General features: G+C 46.9%; 1 protein-coding gene across 4 annotated transcripts in view; it reads right to left on the bottom strand.

Moving 5' to 3' along the window:
* The window catches only part of LOC137346877 (integrin alpha-E-like), a 397,091-nt gene that overhangs the window by 100,336 nt on the left and 269,972 nt on the right, over window positions 1-26,783 (bottom strand). For all 4 annotated transcript variants that reach the window (XM_068010834.1, XM_068010835.1, XM_068010833.1 and 1 more), the window contains 3 exons: window positions 25,805-25,933; window positions 7,899-7,972; window positions 7,214-7,355 (listed from right to left, as the gene is read on the bottom strand). In XM_068010834.1, coding sequence (XP_067866935.1) covers window positions 7,214-7,355; window positions 7,899-7,972; window positions 25,805-25,933 — 345 coding nt within the window. The remainder of the gene's footprint in view (window positions 1-7,213; window positions 7,356-7,898; window positions 7,973-25,804; window positions 25,934-26,783) is intronic.

Raw genomic sequence — 26,783 nt, forward strand, 5'->3', positions numbered from 1 at the left:
TCAGGCAGCTCATTCCAGATACCCACTATTCTTTGTGTGAAATATTTACCCCTTTGATCCCCTTTAAACCTCCTCCCTCTCACTTTAAATCTATGCCCTCTAGTTTTAGTCACCCCTACCATGGGATTGCTGATCTTCACCAAGCTGGTTTGCAGCAGAGCAGTAGGACTGATGTGGCGCTGGCCCAGGAGAGGGATAATGTTGAAAGGGGATATGGAAGTGGGAGCTCCACTCAAAGAGCTCCCACTTCTCACCTGTTGCCCCTCCCCTCAACCAGTACCCATGCCCCGATGGCCGAGTCTGCCCCTGCACAGGTATAGATGGTTCGGTCTTTGACAGGGCCTTCAGAGGCTCCAAAACCCAGAGGACATCAGCCAAAAGCAGCTGAGCAGTCAGGGCAGGGATCTGTGCAGCCTGTCTCTACCTCTGCCGAAACCACACAGGATGCACCTTGTAGAAGCGGTAGGAAGCATAAGTTAAAGCAATTTATAATCCAACATAAAATTTATTGCTTCACACCACTACCATATATTGCCCATTATTGCATCCCGAGTGCCAACTTTCGCCCTTTCACTTGTTTCATGATGAATATCAATCTTTGATGAGACCCATTGGCTGCATGTGCAATGGATGTGTGGTCGAAGCACTGTTTCATGTGGGGAGTGGGTTTGATTAGGAAAGCTTGTTCCAGTCGGAATAACTAATTGAACTTTTGAGCCATCAGCACATCCTGGGCAGCAATGGATACCGCTGGTCCGGTGATGGGTGCCCCACCTTCATATCCCTCCTCCTCTTCTTCTTCAATGTTCGCATCAGGAGATGCCTGGTGAATGCCTTGGTCATCCTCTACTGTATCCCTCTCTGCTGTGCAGGACACAGCACACCACAATGATTCTGGAGGCCCTCGCTGGTGAGTACTGAAGGGCATCTCCAAACCTATCTAGGCATCTGAAGTTAATTTTCAACATGCCAATAGCTAGCTTGATGCCACACCTGGTGTTCATACGGCTCTCATTGTAGTGTTCCTGCGTCTCATTCTTCACAGGTGTTATGAGCCAAGTTTAAAGGGCTACTCCCTGTCTCCCACAAGCCATCCCTTAAATCTGTTATAAAACCAAAAAGTGCTGGAAATACTCAGCAGGTCTGGCAGCATCTGTGGAGAGAAAAGCAAAGTTAACATTTCAGGTCAGTGACCTTTCATCTGTTTCCTGGAAAGTTGGACAGCTGCAGTATAAAAGCATTGTGCCAGCTCGCAGGGAATCTGGTGCACACATGCATGAACTTCTTGTAATTGCATACCAGAGGCTGGATTTAATGAGCTCTCTGGAGATGGGTTAGGAGGTGGGGGGGCTACAGAATTGCGACATGAGGTGGTGGGGGGAGGAGGGCCTGTCCCCTTCCCATCACACTGCAATTTAGTTGGGGGTGGGATAGGCCAAAGACAGCCTTCCCACCCAGAGGCCAACTGAGGCCCTTAAGAGGCCTACTATCAGCTACTTATGGGCCTCTTTCCCCCCACCACATGGGGAGGTCACCCAGTAAAACGAGGCAACCTCCGTGAGGGCTTGGTGGGGGGCCAGGCGGGGTGGGGAGCCTCCTCCATGGACAATCTGTGGCCCACGGAAGGCCCCTGGTGGAAATCATGCCTCCCCATGCACTCAACACCCATCCTCCATCCCCCATCACCGGGGCCTGCCAGACTGGCCCTGGCGACCCCACCTCACTTATCTCAGCGCTGGGCCTGATTCCAAAGCCTCCTGCAGTACTGGCAGGATCCCCATCTTTAAAGGGATGGCGACCCTGGCGCCGGGCTGTTAACTGCCCAGGCCCTGTTAAATAGAGTGGGGGAGGGCTCCGAATGGCCAAGGCACGGTTCTCACCGCCTTGTGTGCCTGGTGCTGGGAGCCCTGACGCCTCCACTAAATCCTATCCCAGCTGTACATTGATGCAATGGTATCAGTTGCAATTGATAAAAATTCCTGGCTGTTCTGATGCCATGTGTGTACACTCAATGGCATCCTGCACCTGTGGGAAGCCAGTCAGAGAGATGACTCCGAGTGGCCTCTCATTCAAGCTTTTGTTGCCAAAGAGCAAGTTAACATAATGCCCTGGCAAACAATCCATCCATCACCTATTGTATACATTTATGTGCAGCCAGCTGAGAGACCCTGGATATATGTCTCCAGTGGCTCACTGGAAGGAGCCAGAGGTAAAAAAAAACTGAGGGTACGATTTGATACCAATGGTTAATGCATGGCTACCAGATCCAACAGAAAGAATTCTTCCTGAAAGAGGCTGCAGATGTCTGCAACTACCTGCTTTGTCAATCTGAACCTGCAAAAGCACTGCTCTTTAGAAAGGTCAAAGAAGCTGAGCCAATGTCTGTAGACCCTTTCAGATGGGTAGTGCCTCCTGCGGCCGAGGCCTTTCCTTTCTCCAATTGCTTTCCTCTGCCCCGCCCTCCTGCACCCCTGCCTCATGTGCATAGGCTGATCCCACTACAGCACATCGTCACTGCTGGGGATGGTGATTGTGTTCTCTTCTTAGGCAGTCCCTTGGGAACGAGGAAGACTTTCTTCCACTGGGTCCTTAGGTGACTGAATAGTCCAATTCTGAATCTGCACACTCTGTCACAGGTAGGGCAGGTGGGTGTTTGGTGAGGCGAGTGAATGGGGTGCTCAAATTTCTGAAAGCTCCTTCCACTGTTTACACTGGGCATGTCGAAACTGTTTGAACTGGCTGGCACTTCCGCGGATGTTTCTTCATTTTGGCCGGTCTCAGGCGAGAGATTTCCACAAATCAGTGGAGATGTCACCTTTTTTTAGGGAAGCTTTAAGGACATCCTTGTAGCGTGTCCTCTGCCCTCCTTGTAGCCTCTTGCCGTGACGGAGCTCGGAGTAGAAAGCTTGTTTTGGGAGTCTTGTGTCAGGCATGTGGACGATGTGGCCCACCCAGTGTAACTGACTAGCCATGACCAGTGTGTCGATACTGGGGATGTCAGCCTGAGAGAGGGCACTGATACTGGAGCGCCTGTCCTGTCACTGAATTTTCAGGATCTTACGGAGGCACCGCTGGTGATATCTCTCCAGGGGTTTGAGATGTCTGCTGTATAGTGTCCATGATTCCAACACATACAGGAGGGCAGATAACACTGCGCCCTGTAGACCATGAGCTTGGTGCCAGGTTTGAGGTCTTTGTCATCAAACACTCTTTTCCTCAGACGACCGAAGGCTGCACTGGCACCCTGGAGGCGATGCTGAGTTTCATCGTCGATCTCTGCCTTTGCTGAGAGGAGGCTCCCAAGGTATGAGAAGTGATCCACATTGTCCAGTGGTTCTCCGTGGATCTTGATAGTCAGGGGGCAGTGTTGCACTGCAGGAGCAGACTGGTAGAAGATGGAATTTTCCTCCACACAAGATCAGGGGGCAGGTTGTTCAACCTTGCCCGTCTTAGAGCGAAGACCAAAGTACGGAAAGTCCTCATCAGGGAACTCCTCTTTGCTGACGATGCTGCTTTAACATCTCACACTTAGAAAATAGGCGACATGTTTAGCGAGAGGATCTGGATCGGCGCAGGCTTGGAGGGCCAAAGGGCCTGTTCCTGTGCTGTAATTTTCTTTGTTCTTTGTTCTGAAGAGTGCCTGCAGAGTCTCGACAGGTTTGCGGCTGCCTGCAATGAATTTGGCCTAACCATCAGCCTCAAGAAAACGAACGTCATGGGGCAGGATGTCAGAAATGCTCCATCCATCAATATTGGCGACCACGCTCTGGAAGTGGTTCAAGAGTTCACCTACCTGGGCTCAACTATCACCAGTAACCTGTCTCTAGATGCAGAAATCAACAAGCGCATGGGAAAGGCTTCCACTGCTATGTCCAGACTGGCCAAGAGAGTGTGGGAAAATGGCGCACTGACACGGAACACAAAAGTCCGAGTGTATCAAGCCCGTGTCCTCAGTACCTTGCTCTATGGCAGCGAGGCCTGGACAATGTATGCCAGCCAAGAGCGATGTCTCAATTCATTCCATCTTCGCTGCCTCCGGAGAATACTTGGCATCAGGTGGCAGGACCGTATCTCCAACATAGAAGTCCTCGAGGCGGCCAACATCCCCAGCTTATACACACTACTGAGTCAGCGGCGCTTGAGATGGCTTGGCCATGTGAGCTGCATGGAAGATGGCAGGATCCCCAAAGACACATTGTACAGCGAGCTCGCCACTGGTATCAGACCCACCGGCCGTCCATGTCTCCGCTTTAAAGACATCTGCAAACGCGACATGAAATTCTGTGACATTGATCACAAGTCGCGGGAGTCAGTTGCCAGCGTTCGCCAGAGCTGGCGGGCAGTCATAAAGGCGGGGCTAAAGTGCGGCGAGTCGAAGAGACTTAGCAGTTGGCAGGAAAAAAGACAAAAGCTAAGAGGAGAGCCAACTGTGTAACAGCCCTGGCAAACAAATTTTTCTGCAGCACCTGTGGAAGAGCCTGTCACTCTAGAATTGGCCTTTATAGCCACTCCAGGTGCTGCTCCACAAACCACTGACCACCTCCAGACGCTTACCCATTGTCTCTCGAGATAAGGAGGCCAAAGAAGAGTGTTGCACTGCAGGAGCAGGGCGGTAGAAGACCTTTTTTCCCGGATGTTTAGCTTAAGCCCTATTCTTTCATACATGTGAATGCATCGATGAGGGTTTGAAGCTCAGCCTTTGAGTGTGCGCATACGCAAGCATCGTTAGCGTACTGCAGCTTGATAATAGAGGTTGGGGTGATCTTGGTTCTGGACTGGAGGTGACGTAGGTTAAACAGTTTCCCACTTGTCCTATAGAGTAGGTCTACTCCGGCAGGGAACTTCATGAAAATGAGGTGGTGTTGCGGCGAGGAAGATGGAAAAGAGGGTTGGTGCTATGACACAGCCTTGCCTGACCCCGGTTTGCACTTGGATTGGGTCAGTGGCAGATCCATTGATGAGGATTACAGCTTGCATGTTGTCATGCAGCAGGCGGAGGATGATAATGAATTTTTCCGGGCAGCCAAATCTGAGGAGCATGTTCCATAATCCCTCCCGGTTGATAGAGTCGAAGGCCTTTGTGAGGTCAAAGAAGGCCATGAATAAAGGTTGTTGCTGCTCCCTACATTTCTCTTGGAGTTGTCTTGCTGTGAAGATCATGTCCACTGTGCCTCTTGATGGACGGAATCCTTGATATTGGAATCCACATTGTGATTCCTGTAGGAGCTCTTCTGCCACAAGGAGGAGGTAGTGGAGAGGGACTCTTGCAATGATCTTCCCTGTGTCGGTCAGCAGGGATACCCCTCTGTAGTTACCACAGTCGGCCTTGTCACCTTTTTTGAAGATGGTCACAATTACGGCGTCTCAGAGATCCCCTGGTATGCTGTCCTCCTTGCAGATGAGGGAGATGAGACCATGTATTTGTGCCAAGAGTGCCTCTCTGCTGTATTTTAGAATTTCGGCAAGAATTCCGTCTACACCAGTGGCTTTACTTTTTTTTTTAGCTGTCGGATGGCCTTTTCAATCTCATGTCGGGCTGGGGTTGTGCTGAGGTTGTGATGGGTAGCATGCTGTGGAGTGCAATCGAGGGCACTCGCATCAAGGACTGAGTCACAATTGAGGAGATCTTCGAAGTGTTCCTTCCAGCGAGAGCTGACTGCCTCTCTGACCTTAATCAGTGCCACTCCATTCTTTGATCTCAGTGTTGGAGGTCCTTCGGTACTTGGGTCCTAAATGGTCTTGACTGCACTGAAGAATCCACGCATGTCGTGGCTCTCAGTGAGTTGCTGTACTTCCTGCACTCTTTCAGCCCACTAGCTGTTCTTTAGGTCACAGGTTTTTTGTTGAACCTCAGCCTTCAATTGTCTGTATACTTGCTTTTTTTCCCCTCGAATTTTGGTGATGCTTCCAGTTCAGGAATGCCTTACGCTTGTGAGTTAGTAGCTCCTGGATCTCCTGGTTGTTCTCGTCAAACCAGTCTTGATGTTTCTTGGTCGAGAAATCAAGTGTATCTTTGCATGTGCTGATTATGGTAGCTTTGAGGGCAGGCCAGGCATTGTGAACATTCTGTGGTTTCTGTTTGTTGAGCATCGCCAAGTTGCTTGTAAGACGTCTCCTCCTTGGAGACTTCAATGCCAGATGTGGGAGTGACACAAACCTTTAGAAAGTTGTGATTGGCAAGGAAGGTGTTGGAAGGGCTCACACCAACTGTGTCCTTCTTCTGACAAAATGTCTTGAACACGGCCTGACATAACGAACACCCTATTTCGTCAGAGAGACAAATACAAGACCTCATGGCAGCACACTCGCTCCAGGCATTGGCATTGTTTGACTACATCATCATCCGAGCGAAGGACCACAAGGATGTTCGCATCACCCCTGCCATGATAGGAGCCGATGACTGCTGCACCTACCATTGCCTAATCCGAGCTAGTATCTCCATAAACCCAGTCCAAAAACGGCAGCGGCAGCAGAAGCACTGTCCCAGGAATATCAATCTCGATGGTATCAAAGACTCTGCAAAGAAAGGCCTACTCATGATGATTGTATTCCCCATCTGATGCACTGTCAAAAACATCCACAGCACCTCCACCCCCAACACCCACCCTGCTGGTGTTCATTTGAAAGACTACAGACAACTTCTCAGAAACCTCGATAGTTTTAAGAGCTCTCTGTGAAACATTTATCAAAGGGAACTGACAAAGCACTCAGCCTTAACTGAGATCAGACTTTAAAGACCCCATGAAATGCACCTGAAACTCGCCTCTCTTTCCATACCTCTGGGAAACCTATGTTGGAGGTATTCAGTTCAAATACCTGTTTAATTCAATTGAAAATAGCCTCATCACCGAGTGTTAATGATTGCAGCACCTGTGTAATAATTGACCCGCTTGTGCTCTAATCGTACTGACTCCAGCAAGCAGATTATTTGCAAGCAGCCAAATGCACCTCGGTTAAAACCGGAAGTGGGAGTTCGGAGCCAGGCCACATTTTTTACTATTTTTTCTGATGAAGGGTCACTGACCTGAAACGTTAACTCCGCTTCTCTCTCCACAGATGCTGCCAGATCTGCTGAGTATTTCCAGCATTTCTTGTTTTTATTTCACATTTTTTACTATTTTTACTTACCATCCGACTCCAACCCTCCCAATCTTGGGGATTAGAACTACCCCAATGTTTCAGCTGTAATCCCTTTGTCAGAATGTCATCTTACCAGTGGTTTTGAGATCCCCTTGAAGTAAAGGCTGTTTGGGTACGACAGATCCATGGTGGTGAGATAGGAATCCTCTCCAGTATTGGACAGAAGAATCTTCAAACTCACTTCTTTCGTCTTACCAACAATCCACATAAAGTTTCTGAAAAGAGAGTTTGCATCAGTAAAACAAGACCAAGTGTAAATATTCTTTGTAACTGTTATGTGTGACTCTCTCTATCACAACTCCATTACCTTTTGAGTATAAATATTAGACCTGAATTACCTTCTTGTTGCTAACGCCCCATATTTTAATTTATGTCCCTTGATATTTGAACCCTTCACCATGAACCTGCAGCCAATGTGTTAAAACAAGACTAACTGTAAATTTTCTTTGTGACTGTTATGTGTGACATTCTCTATCACAACTACATGACTTTTTGAGTATAAACGTTCAACCTGAGTGGAGAACAGCAGAGAGGAAAGCAATTGGAGAGAGGAAAGGCCTCGGTTGCAGGATGCACTGCCCGTGTGAGAGGGTCTACAAACATTGGCTCAGATTCTTTGACTCATCTAAAGAGCAGTGCCTTTGCAGGCTCAGATTGTACAAGCATAAATAGTGATCCTGTGCCATTTTCACATAAAAAGTATTGGTCATATTAGCTTATTCACACAGACACCATTATATAAAGAGGTATCAACTTACTGTGGCAGATTGGATACCAATTTTAGATTTGCATTGCAGATATTATCAGAGCCACAGTCCTTCTGAAATTGGAGCTAAAAGAAAAAGCAAGGTCTAAGATGTAAACGTTTCCCCCACCTTATATGATAAATATTAATCACAGAATTACCTGAGCAGCAGAAAGTAAGGCAATAGAATTTTAACAGCTGCATATATTAAATAGACAAGTCCTGGAGAAAGTGAAAAGGTTCACATACCTTGGGCAGCTTATCACAGAGGATGGGAGATGTGATTGTGAGATCCGAAGGAGAATTGAGGTAGGCAAGACCAGGTTTGTCAGAGTGAAAGATGTGTGAACATTAAAGAAACTGAACCTGAATCTTCGGAAAAGAATGCTAAGGTGCTACATTTTGTCATCTATGTTATAAGCTTCAGAGACATGGAAAACAAACAGAATATTGAGAAGCTGAATGCATTCGAGTGTGGACGTATAGGAGGATGTTCCACATATTCCACAGACAGAAAGGTAGATGAGGAAGTGCCGGAAATGGCAAAAGAAAAGAGGAAATTAGTGCATAACATAAAAGAGCATAAAGTCCAGTTCTATAGAGTACTGCTTCAACACAGTAATCAACTCGGGGAATTTGACGAGTGAGGGAATTCGGCGCAGTGAGGGAGAGGTGCTGATCTGGTCTTTTATAAAACAAGGAGCAGTCTGAGTGAGGGAGCGGGAGACAGCGAGACTTGGCAGCAACAGTGGCGGTTGATAGATCAGAGTGGGGCGAAGAGCAGACCTTCTACTGTGTTTTCCAAAAAACCAAGGAGTGACAACAGAGTGGTAGCATATAGGTGATTGGTTAGTGAAATTATAAGGTTTCTTTTTGGTTGCAGCAGCTTGGACAGAAGCGGAGGTACGGAGCGAACTTGCAGCTGAGAGGTCAATTTCAGTTAGATTTGTTGGGAATTTAGAATAGTGGGAATGGAGGTTAAGGCAGTTGTATGTTCCTCCTGCAGAATGTGGGAGGTAAGGGTCGCCAAGAGTGTCCCAGCTGACTGCATCTGCGGGAAGTGCACCCAATTCCAGCTCCTCGAGGACCGCGTTAGGGAACTGGAGCTGGAGCAACTTCGGATCATTCGGGAGGCGGAGGGGGTTATTGAGAGGAGTTATGGGGAGGTAGTCACACCTCAGGTAAAAGAAGTAGGTAGATGGGTTACTGTCAGGGGAAGGAGAGGGAACCAGCAGGCAGTGCAGGGGTCCCCTGTGGCCGTTTCCCTCAACAACAGGTATACCGTTTTGGATACTGTTGCGGGGGACGACTTACCAGGGGTAAGCAATGGGGTACAGGTCTCTGGCACAGAGTCTGTCCCTGTTGCTCAGAAGGGAAGGGGGAAGAGGAGCAGAGCATTAGTCATTGGGGACTCCATAGTTAGGGGAACAGATAGGAGGTTCTGTGGGAACGAGAGAGACTCACGGTTGGTGTGTTGCCTCCCAGGTACCAGGGTTTGTGATGTCTCGGATCATGTTTTTGGGATCCTTAAGGGGGAGGGGGAGCAACCCCAAGTCGTGGTCCACATAGGCACCAACGACATAGGTAGGAAGAGAGATGGGGATTTAAGGCAGAAATTCAGGGAGCTAGGGTGGAAGCTTAGAGCGAGAACAAACAGAGTTGTTATCTCTGGGTTGTTGCCCGTGCCACGTGATAGCGAAGCGAGGAATAGGGAGAGAGAGAGGAGTTGAACACGTGGCTGCAGGGATGGTGCAGGAGGGAGGGTTTTGGTTTCCTGGATAATTGGGGCTCTTTCTGGGGTAGGTGGGACCTCTACAAACAGGATGGTCTTCGCCTGAACCAGAGGGGTACCAATATCCTGGGAGGGAGATTTGCTAGTGCTCTTCGGGGGGGTTTAAACTAATTCAGCAGGGGGATGGGAACCTAAATTGTAGTTCCAGTGTACAGGATGTTGAGAGTAGTGAGGTCAGGGATAAGGTTACAAGGACGCAAGAGGGCACTGGCAAGCAAGAACCTGGTTTAAAGTGTGTCTACTTCAATGCCAGGAGCATCCGGAATAAGGTGGGTGAGCTTGCAGCATGGGTTGGTACCTGGGATCTCGATGCAGTGGCCATTTCGGAGACATGGGTAGAGCAGGGGCAGGAATGGATGTTGCAGGTTCCGGGATTTAGATGTTTCAGTAAGAACAGAGAAGATGGTAAAAGAGGAGGGGGTGTGGCATTATTAATCAAGGAGAGTATCACAGCAGCAGAAAGGATGTTTGAGGACTCGTCCACTGAGGTATTATGGGCCGAGGTTAGAAACAGGAGAGGAGAGGTCACCCTGTTGGGAGTCTTCTATAGACCTCCGAATAGTTCCAGAGATGTAGAGGAAAGGATAGCGAAGATGATTCTCGACAGGGGCGAGAGTAACAGGGTAGTTGTTATGGGGGACTTTAACTTTCCAAATATTGACTAGAAATACTATAGTTCGAGTACTTTAGATGGGTCAGTTTTTGTCCAGTGTGTGCAGGAGGGTTTTCTGACACAGTATGTAGACAGGCCAACCAGGGGCGATGCCACATTGGTTTTGGTACTGGGTAATGAACCCGGCCAGGTGTTAGATTTAGATGTAGGTGAGCACTTTGGTGATAGTGATCACAATTCGGTTAGGTTTACCTTAGCGATGGGCAGGGACAGGGATATACCGCAGGGCAAGAATTAAAGCTGGGGGAAAGTAAATTATGATGCGATTAGGCAAGATTTGGGATGCGTAGGATGGGGAAGGAAACTGCAGGGGATGGGCACAATCGAAATGTGGAGCTTATTCAAGGAGCAGCTACTGCGTGTCCTTGATAAGTATGTACCTGTCAAGCAGGGAGGAAGTTGTCGAGCGAGGGAGCCGTGGTTTACTAAAGAAGTTGAAGCGCTTGTCAAGAGGAAGAAGGCGGCTTATGTTAGGATGAGACGTGAAGGCTCAGTTAGGGCGCTTGGGAGTTACAAGCTAGCCAGGAAGGATCTAAAGGGAGAGCTAAGAAGAGCAAGGAGAGGACACGAGAAGTCATTGGCGGATAGGATCAAGGAAAACCCTAAGGCTTTCTATAGGTATATCAGGAATAAAAGAATGACTAGAGTTAGATTAGGGCCAATCAAGGATAGTAGTGGGAAGTTGTGTGTGGAATCGGAGGAGATAGGGGAAGCGTTAAATGAATATTTTTCGTCAGTATTTACAGTAGAGAAAGAAAATGTTGTCGAGGAGAATACTGAGATTCAGACTACTAGGCTAGATGGGATTGAGGTTCACAAGGAGGAGATGTTAGCAATTTTGGAAAGTGTGAAAATAGATAAGTCCCCTGGGCCAGATGGGATTTATCCTAGGATTCTCTGGGAAGCCAGGGAGGAGATTGCAGAGCCTTTGTCCTTGATCTTTATGTCGTCATTGTCGACAGGAATAATGCCGGGAGACTGGAGGATAGCAAATGTTGTCCCCTTGTTCAAGAAGGGGAGTAGAGACAGCCCTGGTAATTATAGACCTGTGAGCCTTACTTCGGTTGTGGGTAAAATGTTGGAAAAGGTTATAAGAGACAGGATTTATAATCATCTTGAAAAGAATAAGTTCATTAGCGATAGTCAGCACGGTTTTGTGAAGGGTAGGTCGTGCCTCACAAACCTTATTGAGTTTTTTGAGAAGGTGACCAAACAGGTGGATGAGGGTAAAGCAGTGGATGTGGTGTATATGGATTTCAGTAAGGCATTTGATAAGGTTCCCCACGGTAGGCTGTTGCAGAAAATACGGAAGTATGGGGTTGAAGGTGATTTAGAGCTTTGGATCAGAAATTGGCTAGCTGAAAGAAGACAGAGGGTGGTGGTTGATGGCAAATGTTCATCCTGGAGTTTAGTTACTAGTGGTGTACCGCAAGGATCTGTTTTGGGGCCACTGCTATTTGTCATTTTTATAAATGACCTGGAAGAGGGTGTAGAATGGTGGGTTAGTAAATTTGCGGATGACACGAAGGTCGGTGGAGTTGTGGATAGAGCCGAAGGATATTGTAGGGTCCAGTGGGACATAGATAGGCTGCAGAGCTGGGCTGAGAGATGGCAAATGGAGTTTAATGCGGAAAAGTGTGAGGTGATTCACTTTGAAAGGAGTAACAGGAATGCAGAGTACTGGGCTAATGGGAAGATTCTTGGTAGTGCAGATGAACAGAGAGATCTTGGTGTCCAGGTACATAAATCCCTGAAAGTTGCTACCCAGGTTAATAGGGCTGTTAAGAAGGCATATGGTGTGTTAGCTTTTATTAGTAGGGGGATCGAGTTTCGGAGCCACGAGGTCATGCTGCAGCTGTACAAAACTCTGGTGAGACCGCACCTGGAGTATTGCGTGCAGTTCTGGTCACCGCATTATAGGAAGGATGTGGAAGCTTTGGAAAGGGTGCAGAGGAGATTTACTAGGATGTTGCCTGGTATGGAGGGAAGGTCTTACGAGGAAAGGCTGAGGGACTTGAGGTTGTTTTCGTTGGAGAGAAGGAGGAGGAGAGGTGACTTAATAGAGACATATAAGATAATCAGAGGGTTAGATAGGGTGGATAGTGAGAGTCTTTTTCCTCGGATGGTGATGGCAAACACGAGTGGACATAGCTTTAAGTTGAGGGGTGATAGATATAGGACAGATGTCAGAGGTAGTTTCTTTACTCAGAGAGTAGTAGGGGCGTGGAACGCCCTGCCTGCAACAGTAGTAGACTCGCCAACTTTAAGGGCATTTAAGTGGTCATTGGATAGACATATGGATGAAAATGGAATAGCGTAGGTCAGATGGTTTCACAGGTCGGCGCAACATCGAGGGCCGAAGGGCCTGTACTGCGCTGTAATGTTCTAATTTTTCTCTCTCTCTAAACTCGCCCATCACATTAAATTTACAGCTAAGCTTAATTAATAAAATTTCAATTGGGGTGAATATAACAGAAAGTGGATTAAGAACATTCGCACAGAGCAGATCTAGAAGTATTAATTAAATTAATAGTTTATACAAAGGGGTAAGATTTTAAAAGAGGGAATAGAGATTTTTTTCTTGGATCATTATTGGGCAGCTGAGACCTGTTGCTTTTTAAAGCAGAGGTAGATAGATTCTGGATAAGCAAGGGGGTGGAAGGTTATGAGGGGTGGGTGGAAATGTGGAGTAATCAGTTCAGCCATGAACTTATTGAATGGCGGAGCAGGCTCGAGGGGTCGAGTGGCCTACTCCTGCTCCTAACTTGTATGTTCATATGTTCGTAATTCCTGCACCATGTGGGAATTTCGAAATGCTTTGTCTGGCTTGACGGACCACGTGTGTAAGAAATATCTCCAGCTGCTTGAGTTCGAGCTCAGGATTTCCGAGCTTGAGGGACAGCTGGAGTCCATGTAGTGCATCAGTGAGGATGAGAGTTTTCTGGATCGTATGTTGAAGGAGGTGGTCATCCCACAGGCAGTGACAGTTCAGGATACTAGATGGATGGCCATCTAGAAGAGGAGGTAGAGGCAGGAGGTACAGCAGTCTTCAGGGTGTATGCCACTCTCAAACCAGTACTCAGCTTTGGAGACTGCTGGGAGTGACGACACCTTGAAGGAGTGCAGTCTGAACCATGGCACCAATGGACAAGTGACTGCACAGGCTGGAACAGCAAAGAGTAGAAATGCAGTAACTATAGGAGCTTCCAAGGTTAGGAGGACAGACAGGCATTCTCTGTAACTGTCATCATGAGTCTGGCGCATGGTGTGTTGCCTCCCTAGTGCCAGGGCAAAGGACATCATGGAGCGGGTGCAGAATATTTTGCAGGGGGAAGGGAATGAGCCAGAAGTTGTGGTACATGTCAGTACCAACGATAGAAAGGGAAGGTATTGAAGTCCTACAATCAGATTTTCAGGAGCTAGGGAAGAAATTAAAGAGTAGTATCTCAAAGGTAGTAATCTCTGGATTACTGCCAGTGCCATGTGCTAATGAGAGTAGAAGTAGGAAGATAGGGAAGATCAATACGTGGCTTGAGGCATGGAGCAGGAGGGAGGGCTTCAGAATCTTGGGACATTGTGATCAATTCTGGGGCACAAGGCACCTATTCAAAAGGGACAGGTTGCACCTCAATAGCACTGGGACCAATGGACGACTGTCCTTGTGGGGTGGTTCATTAGTGTGATTGGGGAGGGTTCAAATTAAATTGGCAGGGAAATGGGCACTAGCATATAGAAGCAGAAAAGAGGAAAAAGTTTCATAAAGGAGTGAGTGTGTTGGATAGTACTAGAGAAAGGAGTAGTACCATATGATACGACCACGCCGGGAGCAACACACTGTCAATTCAGTCAGGTCACTCCATAGGTCGCAACATATCATTAAGCTTTCACACCCACTTGGAAAAGCAACCACATTAAACACTCAAGTAACCCCAGAATGAAACAGACCAAACCAGATACCTTTAGACAACAACAAATTAACTATTTATTAAAAAACTAAATATTAAACATTATTAAGATAAACCTATGTCTTAAAGATCTTATAACTTATTTTAATCTCACTCCTCATTCACACACATACATTCAAAAGTAACAGTAGTTAATCGTTTTTTTAAAAAAGTAGAGCTTTTAAAAATAGCTGTCTCTTAACAATAAATAAGTAGGTCTTTGTCATTTATGTTCCTAATGGATGAGGTCTTCTAATGTGGATTTGATGAAAATAGTCCTTCAGAAAGATAGGCATTCAACTCTTCAGCTGCACCAAGCATTGAACAGTTCTTTAAATGATTAGAATTATTAGAATTAGAATTAGAACATTACAGCGCAGTACAGGCCCTTCGGCCCTCGATGTTGCGCCGACCTGTGAAACCATCTGACCTACACTATTCCATTTTCATCCATATGTCTATCCAATGACCATTTAAATGCCCTTAAAGTTGGCGAGTCTACTACTGTTGCAGGCAGGGCGTTCCACGCCCCTACTACTCTCTGAGTAAAGAAACTACCTCTGACATCTGTCCTATATCTATCACCCCTCAACTTAAAGCTATGTCCACTCGTGTTTGCCATCACCATCCGAGGAAAAAGACTCTCACTATCCACCCTATCTAACCCTCTGATTATCTTATATGTCTCTATTAAGTCACCTCTCCTCCTCCTTCTCTCCAACGAAAACAACCTCAAGTCCCTCAGCCTTTCCTCGTAAGACCTTCCCTCCATACCAGGCAACATCCCAGTAAATCTCCTCAGCACCCTTTCCAAGCTTCCACATCCTTCCTGTAATGCGGTGACCAGAATTGCATGCAATACTCCAGGTGCGGTCTCACCAGAGTTTTGTACAGCTGCAGCATGACCTCGTGGCTCCAAAACTCGATCCCCCTACTAATAAAAGCTAACACACCATATGCCTTCTTAACAGCCCTATTAACCTGGGTAGCAACCTTCAGGGATTTATGTACCTGGACACCAAGATCTCTCTGTTCATCTGCACTACCAAGTATCTTCCCATTAGCCCAATACTCTGCATTCCTGTTACTCCTTTCAAAGTGAATCACCTCACACTTTTCCGCATTAAACTCCATTTGCCATCTCTCAGCCCAGCTCTGCAGCCTATCTATGTCCCTCTGTACCCTACAACATCCTTCGGCACTATCCACAACTCCACCGACCTTCGTGTCATCCGCAAATGTACTAACCCACCCTTCTACACCCTCTTCCAGGTCATTTATAAAAATGACAAACAGCAGTGGCCCCAAAACAGATCCTTGCGGTACACCACTAGTAACTAAACTCCAGGATGAACATTTGCCATCAACCACCACCCTCTGTCTTCTTTCAGCTAGCCAATTTCTGATCCAAAGCTCTAAATCACCTTCAACCCCATACTTCCGTATTTTCTGCAATAGCCTACCGTGGGGAACCTTATCAAACGCCTTACTGAAATCCACATACACCACATCCACTGCTTTACCCTCATCCACCTGTTTGGTCACCTTCTCGAAAAACTCAATAAGGTTTGTGAGGCACGGCCTACCCTTCACAAAACCGTGCTGACCGTGATGAGCACAGCAATTCAAACGGTTTCTTGACAAATAAGGCTTTTTTTCTATACTCAGGGAACTAACTTGGCTTGTAGCTCCTTGTAGAATTTTTCTGAGAGAGAATAAAACAGCTCCTTTTCTTCAGTATGCCTCACTGAAAAGTCTCTCAGAACTAACTGGTTTCAGCCAGTTTCTGCCAGTTCCACACACAGCCAAGTGGAAACATTACCATGTGACCTCTCTCTCTCCTGCTGTTGCCCAGGGTAACAAAAATTGCAACTGTGGCATACTGTCTCTCCAGAACTCTCCCTTAAAGATGCACTGTTTTTAACAAAGTCTTAACAGGCACACACACTGACACATATTAGATACGAACAGATTAAGAAGGACTACGAGGAATATAAAGACAGGTTTATAATGCATGTATGTGGTGAATAAGACTGGTGAGCTATAAGCACAAATAGCCTTGTGGGAGTATGATGCATTGTCAATAACAGAAATGTGGCCTAAAAATGGTGAGGACTAGGCGCTTAATACTCCAGGGTACAAAGTGTTCAAGAAAGATAGGGAAGGAAAAAAGGTCATAAAAGCAAAATACTGCATCTTCTGGAAATCTGAAATTAAAACAGAAAGTGCTGGGAAATATTCAGCAGGGCTGGCAGAGAGAGAAACAGAGTTAACATTTCAGGTCGATGACCTTTCATCAGAACTAGTGATGAAAGGTCATCAACCTGGAAGGAAAAAAGGGAGGTGGGTGGCAGTACTGATTAGGGAAGACACTGTAGTGTTGGAAAGAGAGGATGTCCTTGAGGGGGCAATGACAGAATCCATTTGGTTAGGGTTGAGATGCAAAAAGGGGATGATCACTGTACTGGGGGTATTCTACAGGCCTCCAAATAGTGAGAAGGAAATAGAGGAGCAAATCTTCAGGGAAATCACAGAGATGTGCACGAACTTTAGAGTAGTGATATTGGGGGACCTTAATTATCCAAATATCAACTGGGATAATGTTAGAGTAAAGGTTAAGGAGGGGAAGGAATTTCTGAAATGTGTTCAGGAGAACTTCCTTGACCAGTATGTTCTCGGTCCAACTAGAAAGGCAGCATTGCTAGATCTGATGCTGGGGAATGAGGTGGACCAAGTGGACACATTGTCTGTGGGGAAACACTTGGGTAAGAGAGATTATTTATCATAAGGTTTAGTTTAGCTCTGGAGATGACCAAGGAAAAATCTAAAGTAGAATTTCTAAATTGGAAGTGGGCTAACTTCAATGGGATAAGAAGGGATCTAGCTAGGGTAAAATGGAACCAAAGATTGACAGGAAAAACTGTAACGGAACAACAGGTGATCTTTAAGGAGGAAATGTTTTAGTTATTAGGAACATTCCAACAAGGGTGATAGGTAAGGTAACCAAAGTGAGGGCTCCTTGGATGACGAGGGAGATAAAGAAAATGATTAAACAAAAAGGGGAAAGATGTATGTTGGATGAATTCTTCAAGTGAGAACCAAGCTAAACACAATAAGTAGCGAGGAAATGTGAAGAGGAAAATACAACTGGCAAAGAGAGAATATGAGAATGGAATGGCAGTTAACATAAAAGGGAACCCAAAAATCTTATACCAGCATGTAAATAGTAAGCAGATAGTAAAGGGTTAGATAGGGCCTATAAGGGACAAAGAGGGTGAAATATGATTAAAGGCACAGTGCAAGGCTAGAATATTTAACGAGTAGTTTGTATCAGTGTTTACGAAGGAAGAGGATGCTGACAGAATATTGATAGAAGTTGAGATGATAGAGGTAATGGATGAGGTGAAAATTGACAGGAAGGAAATACTAGAAAGGTTGGCTATGCTTAGAGTGGACAAGTCATCTGGTCCGAGTGGCTTGAATCCCAGGTTGCTCAATGAAGTGGGAGTGGAGATAGCAGAAGGGCTTGCCATAATCTTCCCATCTTCCCTAGATATGGGGAGGTTTCAGATGATTGTAGAGTAGCAAATGTGACACACTTAAAGGACATTCCTAGTATCTACAGGCCAGTCAGTTTAACATCAGCGGTGGGTAAGGTTTTAGAAACAATAATCAAGGGAAAAAAATCAACAGGCACTTGGAAAGGTTTGAGTTAATTAAGGAGCACGGATTTGTAAAAGGCAGATCATACATTACTAATCTAATTGAGTTTTCTGATGAAGTGACAGAGAAGGTTGATGAAGGGAAATCAATGGATGCTGCCTATATGGATTTTAAGAAAGCATTTGACAAAGTACCACATGAAAGGCTGCTCATGGAACAGGAGGGTCAGTGTCAGCTTGGATAAAAAATCAGCTTAAGGGCTGAAAACAGTGAGTCATGGTAAATAGCTGTTCTTCAGACTGGAGGATGGTAGATAGTGGTGTTCCCCAGTGGTGAACCAATTTTTTTTTGATAGATATAAATGGATGGATATTGGAATACAGAGCAAAATTTCAAAATTTGCCAATGATACCATACTTGGAGGTGTGGCAGACAGTGAGGATGATACTAATCGACTGCAACAGAACATAAATCGGCTAGCAGAAAGGGCAGACAAGAAGCAGATGGAATTGAATACAGAGAAGTGCGATTATTTTTATCCAGTCATGGGATGTGGGCATCACTGGCCAGGCCAGCATTTATTGCCCATCCCTAATTGTCCTCGAGAAGGTGGTGGTGAGCTGCCTTTTTGAACCACTGCAGTCCATGTGAAGTAGGTACATCTAAAGGACTGCAAAGAAAACCTGACCCGAGCCCGAATGCCTGACCTGGAAGTCCGACCCGACCCGAACCCGACACGTCGTCGAGACCCGTCGGGGTCGGGTCGGGTGGCAGGCCTTTACATCAGTACATGCGTAAAGGCCTGCTACCTGACCCGACCCCGACGGGACCTGACGACATGTGTCGGGTAAGGTCGGACCTCCGGGTCTGGCATTCGGGCTCAGGTCGGGTTTCCTTTGCAGACCTTCAGGTACATCCACAGTGCTATTAGGAAGGGAGTTCCAGGATTTTGACCCAGCGACAGTGAAGGAACGGCAATATAGTCCCAAGTCTGGATGGTGTGTGGCTTGGAGGGGAACTTGCAGGAGGTGGTGTTCCCATGCATTTGCAGCCCTTGTCCTTCTAGGTGGAACAGGTCGTGAGTTTGGAAGGTGCTGTCGAAGAAGCCTTGGTGTGTTGCTGCAGTGCATCTTGCAGATGGTACACACTGCTGCCACTTTGCGTCGGTGGTGGAGGGAGTGAATGTTTGTGGATGGGGTGCCAATCAAGCAGGCTGCTTTGTCCTGGACGGTGTTGAGCTTCTTGAGTGTTGTTGGAGCTGCACCCATCCCGGCAACTGGAGAGTATTCCATCACACTCCTGACTTGTGCCTTGTAGATGGTGGACAGGCTTAAGGGAGTCAGGTAGTGAGTTGCTCGTCACAGGATTCCTAGCCTCTGACCTGCTATTGTAGCCACAGTATTTATATAGATACTCCAGTTCAGTTTCTGGTCAATGGTAGCCCCTAGGATGTTGATAGTGGGGGATTCAGCGATCCTAATGCCATTGAATGTCATGGTGAGATGGTTAGATTCTCAGCACTCCATGAACTGCTTTGCCTGTGCTGGGATGAGGGAGCAGTAGACCGGGACATGCACAATGTCAATATCATCACCCTCTATAAGAACAAGGGTGACCGCGGTGACTGAAACAACTACTGTGGAATCTCCCTGCTCAGCATAGTGGGGAAAGTCTTCGCTTGAGTCGTTTTAAACAGACTCTAGAAGCTGACTGAGCATGTCTACCCTGAGGCACAGTGCGGTATTCGAGCAGAGAGATCCACCATTGACATGCTGTTCTCCCTTCGCCAGCTACAGGAGAAATGCCACGAACAACAGATGCCCCTCTATGTTGCTTTCATAGATCTCACCAAAGCCTTTGACCTTGTCAGCAGATGTGGTCTCTTCAGACTACCAGCAAAGATCGGATGTCCACCAAAACTACTAAGTATCATCACCTCGTTCCATGACAATATGAAAGGCACAATTCAGTATAGCGGCGCCTCATCAGACCCCTTTCCTATCCTGAGTGGCGTGAAACAGGACTGTGTTCTCGCACCTACACTGTTTGGGATCTTCTTCTCACTGCTGCTCTCACATGTGTTCAAGTCTTCAGAAGAAGGAATTTTCCTCCACACAAGATCAGGGGGCAGGTTGTTCAACCTTGCCCGTCTAAGAGCGAAGACCAAAGTATGGAAAGTCCTCATCAGGGAACTCCTCTTTGCTGACGATGCTGCATTAACATCCTGCACAGAAGAGTGTCTGCAGAGACTCATCGACAGGATTGTGGCTGCCTGCAACGGATTTGGCCTAACCATCAGCCTCAAGAAAACGAACAGCATGGGACAGAACATCAGAAATGCTCCATCCATCAATATCGGCGACCACGCTCTGGAAGTGGTTCAAGAGTTCACCTACATAGGCTCAACTATCACCAGTAGCCTGTCTCTCGATGAAGAAATCAATGAGCGCATGGGAAAGGCGTCTGCTGCCATGTCCAGACCGGCAATGAGGGTGTGGGAAAATGGCGCACTGACACGGAACACAAAAGTCCGAGTGTTTCAAGCCTGTGACCTCAGTGACTTGCTCTACGGTAGCGAGGCCTGGACAACGTATGTCAGCCAAGAGTGACGTCTCAACTCATTCCATCTTCGCTGTCTCCGGAGAATCTTTGGCATCAGGTGGCAGGACCGTATCTCCAACACAGAAGTCCTCGAGGCGGCCAACATCCCCAGCATATACACCCTACTGAGCCAACGGCACTTGAGATGGCTTGGCCATGTGAGCTGCATGGAAGATGGCAGGATCCCCAAGGACGCATTGTACAGCGAGCCCATCACTGGCATCAGACCCACCGGCTGTCCATGTCTCTGCTTTAAAGACGTCTGCAAACACAACATGAAGTCCTGTGACATTGACTACAAGTCATGGGAGTCAGTTGCCAGTGATCGCCAGAGCTGGCAGACAGCCATAAAGGCGGGGCTAAAGAGTGGCGAGTCGAAGAGACTTAGCAGTTGGCAGGAAAAAAGACAGAAGTGCAAGGAGAGAGCCAATTGTGTAACAGCCCCGACAACCAATTTTATCTGCAGCGCCTGCGGAAGAGTCTGTCACTCTAGAATTGGCCTTTATAGCCACTCCAGGCGCTGCTCCACAAACCACTGACCACCTCTAGGTGCTTACCCATTGTCTCTCGAGACAAGGAGGCCAAAGAAGAAGACTATATAGAAAAGGAGGAAAGAAGTGAGTTGCACATCATCAGCTCAGCTAACCTCACAAATCAGTCATCTTGGTAGCAACAACTGCGCTTGAACAAGCCATTGGTGACACCCAGCAGTATATCTTTCTCAGACAATGTGAGACCTCCAATACTATAACCCTACTTCAAATGGGTTAATCTGGAAACAATTTTTCATACCTGTGATTGTCCTGTATAGTCTCGAAACTCCCACATTAAGAACAGGAATAGCTTGGTTTTATGTAGCACTTTCAATGTAAAGTATTTCACAGAATGGCATAAGTAGTTGTTTGGTAATACAGAATTTGAGTATTGCTGAAAATAGAGACATTTTGTTGAAGCTTTTCGTCTTGCACTCATCTGGACAAATCATAAGAATACCAATGTAAGGGAAACAACAAATTTATACTGTATGAGAAGAGAGTGCTGATTGGCTGCAAATGGACTCTGATTGGTAGAGGTGTTGCCAAGGAGAATGCATCAGTTTATGGTGACTGACAGTTAACTGCCAAGCTTTGTTTGAAATGTAAACCGGGCAGCTTGACTCTGAGTGGTCAAGGCATTGCCCTGAGGAATGGACCAGTGAATGGCTGTCACTTATTTTGTGACAATGGCTACCCTGATCAGATCATTTCTTCCTTTTATGCTGGGCTGTATGACGCGAAGCCCACAGACAGCAGAGCCTCCCAGTCCTTCCTGTCATCTATCACAGAGGTCCTAGATGACAGCAGGAGGGAGAGACTGGACAAGCCGCTAACTCTGGACGAGCTGACAAAGGCCGTCGAGTCTTTCGAGACGAGTAAAACCCCCGGGAGCGACGGCTTACCGGTCGAGTTGTACTCGGCCCTGTGGGACTGGGTCGGCCCGGACCTGCTGGAAGTATACGAGAGTATGCTCCTGGCCGGCAGCATGTCAGAGACCATGAGAAAAGGCATCATCACCCTCATTTACAAGCAGAAGGGGGAGAGGGCAGAAATCAGAAATTGGCGGCCCATCTCACTGCTTAATGTTGATTACAAGATTCTGTCCAAAGTCATAGCCAGTCGAGTCAAGTCTGCTCTGGAGTTGGTGATTCACCCCGATCAGACCTGTACTGTACCCGGCAGGAAGATCTCTGATAGTCTCGCGCTACTCAGGGATACGATCGCCTACGTACGGGACAGGAGGTTGGACACCTGCCTCATCAGCCTGGACCAGGAGAAGGCTTTTGACAGGATATCGCACACCTACATGATGGACGTGCTTTCCAAAATGGGGTTTGGGGAGGGAATCTGCAATTGGATCCAACTGCTCTACACAAACATCAGTAGCGCAGTGTCAATCAACGGGTGGGAATCTGAAAGTTTCCCGATCAAATCTGGAGTCAGACAGGGCTGTCCTCTGTCCCCGGTCTTGTTTGTTTGCTGTATTGAACCCTTTGCTGAGTCTATTAGGAAGGATGCGAGCATAAGAGGGGTGACAATCCCAGGCAGCGGAGGCACTCAGGTCAAAACCTCTCTGTACATGGATGACGTCGCCGTCTTCTGTCCGTGCGCAGACTGATGAGCATCTGCGACCAGTTCGAACTGGCCTCGGGAGCCAAAGTTAACCACGGCAAGAGCGAGGCCATGTTCTTTGGGAACTGGGCTGACCGATCCTTTGTCCCCTTCACCGTCAGGTCAGATTACCTGAAGGTGCTGGGGATATGGTTCGGAAGGGCCGGGGCATGCACCAAAACATGGGAGGAGCGAGTAGCCAAGGTACGACAAAAGTTGGGCATGTGGGGGCAGCGATCTCTCTCCATTGTGGGTAAGAACCTGGTCATCAGGTGCGAGGCGCTCACGTTGTTGCTCTACGTGGCGCAGGTCTGGCCCATACCCCACTCCTGCGCCGTGGCAGTCACCCGAGCCATTTTCCGCTTCGTCTGGGGATCTAAAATGGACCGGGTCCGGAGGGACACGATGTTCAAATCTCTGGACAAGGGCGGGAAAAATGTACCCAACGCGGCCCTCATCCTGATGACCACCTTCGTGTGCGGCTGCATCAAGCTGTGTGTAGATCCCCAGTACGCAAACTCCAAGTGTCACTACGTGCTGAGGTTCTATCTGTCCCCGGTGTTGCGAAGGATGGGCCTGGTCACATTGCTGCGGAACGCTCCATGCAGTTGGGCAGTGCCGTACCACCTATCCTTCGTGGAGCAGTTTCTGCGGGAAAACACCTTTGACCACCAGTCCATCAGGCAGTGGTCTGCACGGAATGTCCTCAAGGCCCTACGGGAAAAGGAAACGGTGGATCCTGTCGGATGGTTCCCCGAGCAGACCGTCAAAGTCATTTGGCGGAATGCCTCATCACCAGAACTTTCAAACAAGCACCAAGACGTAGCTTGGCTGGTGGTGAGAAGGGCCCTCCCCGTCAGATCCTTCATGCACACCCGAAGTCTCGCCCCCTCCGCACAGTGCCCCCGCGTTGGCTGTGGTGGGTCGCCACCTCCTCCTGGAATGTGCCTTTGCAAAGCAGGTGTGGAAAGAGATGCAGTGGTTTTTGTCAAGGTTCATCCCAAGCAGCTCTGTAACACAGGAGTCTGTGCTCTACGGGCTGTTCCCAGGGACACACACCGAGACAAACATCAACTGCTGCTGGAGGACTATCAATTCGGTGAAAGACGCCCTTTGGTCTGCCCGAAACTTGCTGGTCTTCCAGCGCAAAGAGTTGTCCACCACCGAATGTTGCAGACTGGCACATTCCAAGGTCCAGGACTACGTGCTGAGGGACGCACTAAAGCTTGGGGCAGCCGCAGCAAAGGCTCAATGGGGAAAGAGCACAGTGTAAGGTTCCCCCACCAAGCTTGACTGAGGGGCTGGATCCATGGGAAACCCCTCGAACTGTATCGTTAATATTCTCAATTGCTGTAAATGTAAAACTGTAATTGACATGACAATTGTGAAACAGAAGGGTTGGGAAGAAACTCATGATAGTATTGAAGGAAACTGATCTCCCTTGCAATGTTTGTATTTTTTGGTGCTGTTTGGAAACTGTTTGGCAATGTAATTTTTACAGATGTTTATGAATAAAGTATATTTTGGAAATAAAAAAAAAAAAAATTTCTTCCTGTACATCATGCAAACTTATGAACGGGCCTAAGGCTGTTATTTTTGGCCCTGAAAAGTGCCCAGTTTGCCTCAGATTACCCTGGAAGGGTAATGTAACCCAAAAATTTGAGCAACAGGTGAAGCTCGCTGTTTCATGCTGCTATTATGCAGCAGCAACACGTGTGGTGTTCGCCACTAACAGGATGCTGCCATCAAGCCAAAAAGCTGTTCAGCCTATCACACAAATGAATAATGTGATATATGAATTTTAATGCCAGTGTGATGCTAGGTATATAGGCCGTACGTCCAAAAGACTGGTGGATTACATCAAACAATATGTCCCTTCCGCTGTTTGCAATGGGTAAGGTACAGGCCGTATCCAACCAGCCTGTGCTTGCAAAACTCAAAACACAGTGTCCAACATTGGATGTAATTCTACAGTTGGACAACATTTGCTAAATAATCCTCAGTGTGCTAAGAATTACGCTGACAACCAATTTAAGATTGTCAGTCGGGCTCGGAGGCACATTTGCACCTACTGGAAGCTACATATATTAATACATAGGGCCCTGTCCTTTGCAAACAGAAACATGTACATACATTGTGCCTGTTTCAGCGAAACAAAATAAGTGACAGCTATTCGATGGTTCATTCTTCAGGGCAATACCTTGACCAGAGTCAAGCTACCTCTTTTAAATTTCAAACAAAGCTTGACAGTTAACTGTCAGTCACCATAAACTGGTGCATTCTCCATGGCAACGCCTCTACCAATCAGAGTCCACTTTTCAACCAATCAGCACTCTCTTCTCATATAGTGTAAATTTGTTGTTTCCCTTGCATTGGTATTCTTGCGATTGCCCTGATGAGTGCAAGATGAAAAGCTTCAACAAATGTCTCTATTTTCAGCAGTACTCAATGCACTATTTTCAGATAGGCATAAATAAAATGGATGCTGAGCCACAAAGGGAGACATTGCTTGGTAAAGAGGCGATTTATTTGAATGGTACCGGGGATGGGGGACTTCATTCATGTGGAGAGACTGGAGAAGCTGGGATTGTTCTCCTTAGAGCAGAGATGGTTAAGAGGAGATTTAAATGAGGTGTTTTAAGTTATGAAAGATATTTACGGTATAAATAGGGAGAATCTGTTTCTGGTGGCAGGAGGGTCAGTAAACAGAAAACACAGATTTAAGGTAATTGACAAAATAACCAGAGGGGAGATAAGGACAAATCTTTTTCTGGAGTGAGTTATTGTGATCTGGAACACGCTGCCTGAAATGATGGTGAAAGCTGATTCAGTAACTTTCAAAAGGGAATTAGATAAATATTTGAAAAGGAAAAATCTGCAGGGCTTTGGGGAAAGAGTAAGGGGAGTGGGACTAATTGGATAGCTGGCAGAGGAGTGATAGGCCAAATGGCCTTCTTCTGTGCTGTAAGAGTTTATGATTACAAAAATAACCAAACACAATCTGATAAAATGCTGAGTCATTCATAATCTCTAACCAACTGCATCCAAGAATATACTTTAAAACACTATAATTCAGCTTTTCTAGTTTGTCATTTTTACCTCAATATGTGTTGAAGGGTTGGTAAATTTATCAAGAATTGGTGAGGGTAGTCCAGCCTTCTCTTCAATGTTGTGCAGATTATAGTTCACCTCTACAATAATTGCAGAGACACAATCAATCGTACAATGCTGAAATTAAAGAATGATATTTGTTAATCAGAATTTTAATCTGTTTTAGGACTGTCCAATTCTTACAACAAAAGTCAAATAATAAAAATAAACTATTTTCCTATGAAATTAAAACAATAGCATCTTTAACAGAAAAATGTTCCAAGGCTCTACACAGAAAAGTAATCAGACAAAAACTGACACCGAGCCAGAAAAGGAGATATTAGGAGTAATAACCAAAATCTTGGTAAAGAGGTAGGTTTTAAGTAAGGTGTTGAAGAAGAGAGAGAGGTGAAAGGCAAAGTGGCTTGGGGGGGAAAATTCCAGAATTTAGGGCCTAGAAGGATGAAGGCATAGCCGCCAACGGTGGGATGAAGAAGAGGCCAGAGTTGGACAAATGTAGAGTCCTCAAAGAGTTGTAGGACTGGAGAGATAGGGTGGGGTGGGGCCATGCAGGGATTTGAACATAATTAATATATTATATTCTCCCTGAAATCAATTTCCTGACATTAATATATTCTACTTTCACTGTCGCTGAGTCAAAGTCCTGGAACTCCTGTCCAAACAGCACTGTTGAGGCTGGATTTTATGCCGGGTGGATGGGAAAAGTCAGTGGTGAACCCGCTTCCGCCTGGCCCGGGGATCCGACCCGCATTTTACGTGTCCCCGGGCTTTAAATGTTCCGATGTGGGAGTTCCACCCACTTGAGGGAGGAAGACCCGCCTCATTGAGCTGCCGGTCAATTATCGGGCCGACAGCTCTTCGTCCCAGCAGCGCCACCGGGAGCGTGGCCACTAGTGGGACTGGAGCCCAGCCAAGGACTGGAGCCAGGAGTCCAGGTAAGTTAGGGTTGCCTCACCGGGCTAATCGG

The sequence above is a fragment of the Heterodontus francisci genome, chromosome 30, assembly GCF_036365525.1.
Source record: "Heterodontus francisci isolate sHetFra1 chromosome 30, sHetFra1.hap1, whole genome shotgun sequence".
Lineage (NCBI taxonomy): Eukaryota > Metazoa > Chordata > Chondrichthyes > Heterodontiformes > Heterodontidae > Heterodontus > Heterodontus francisci.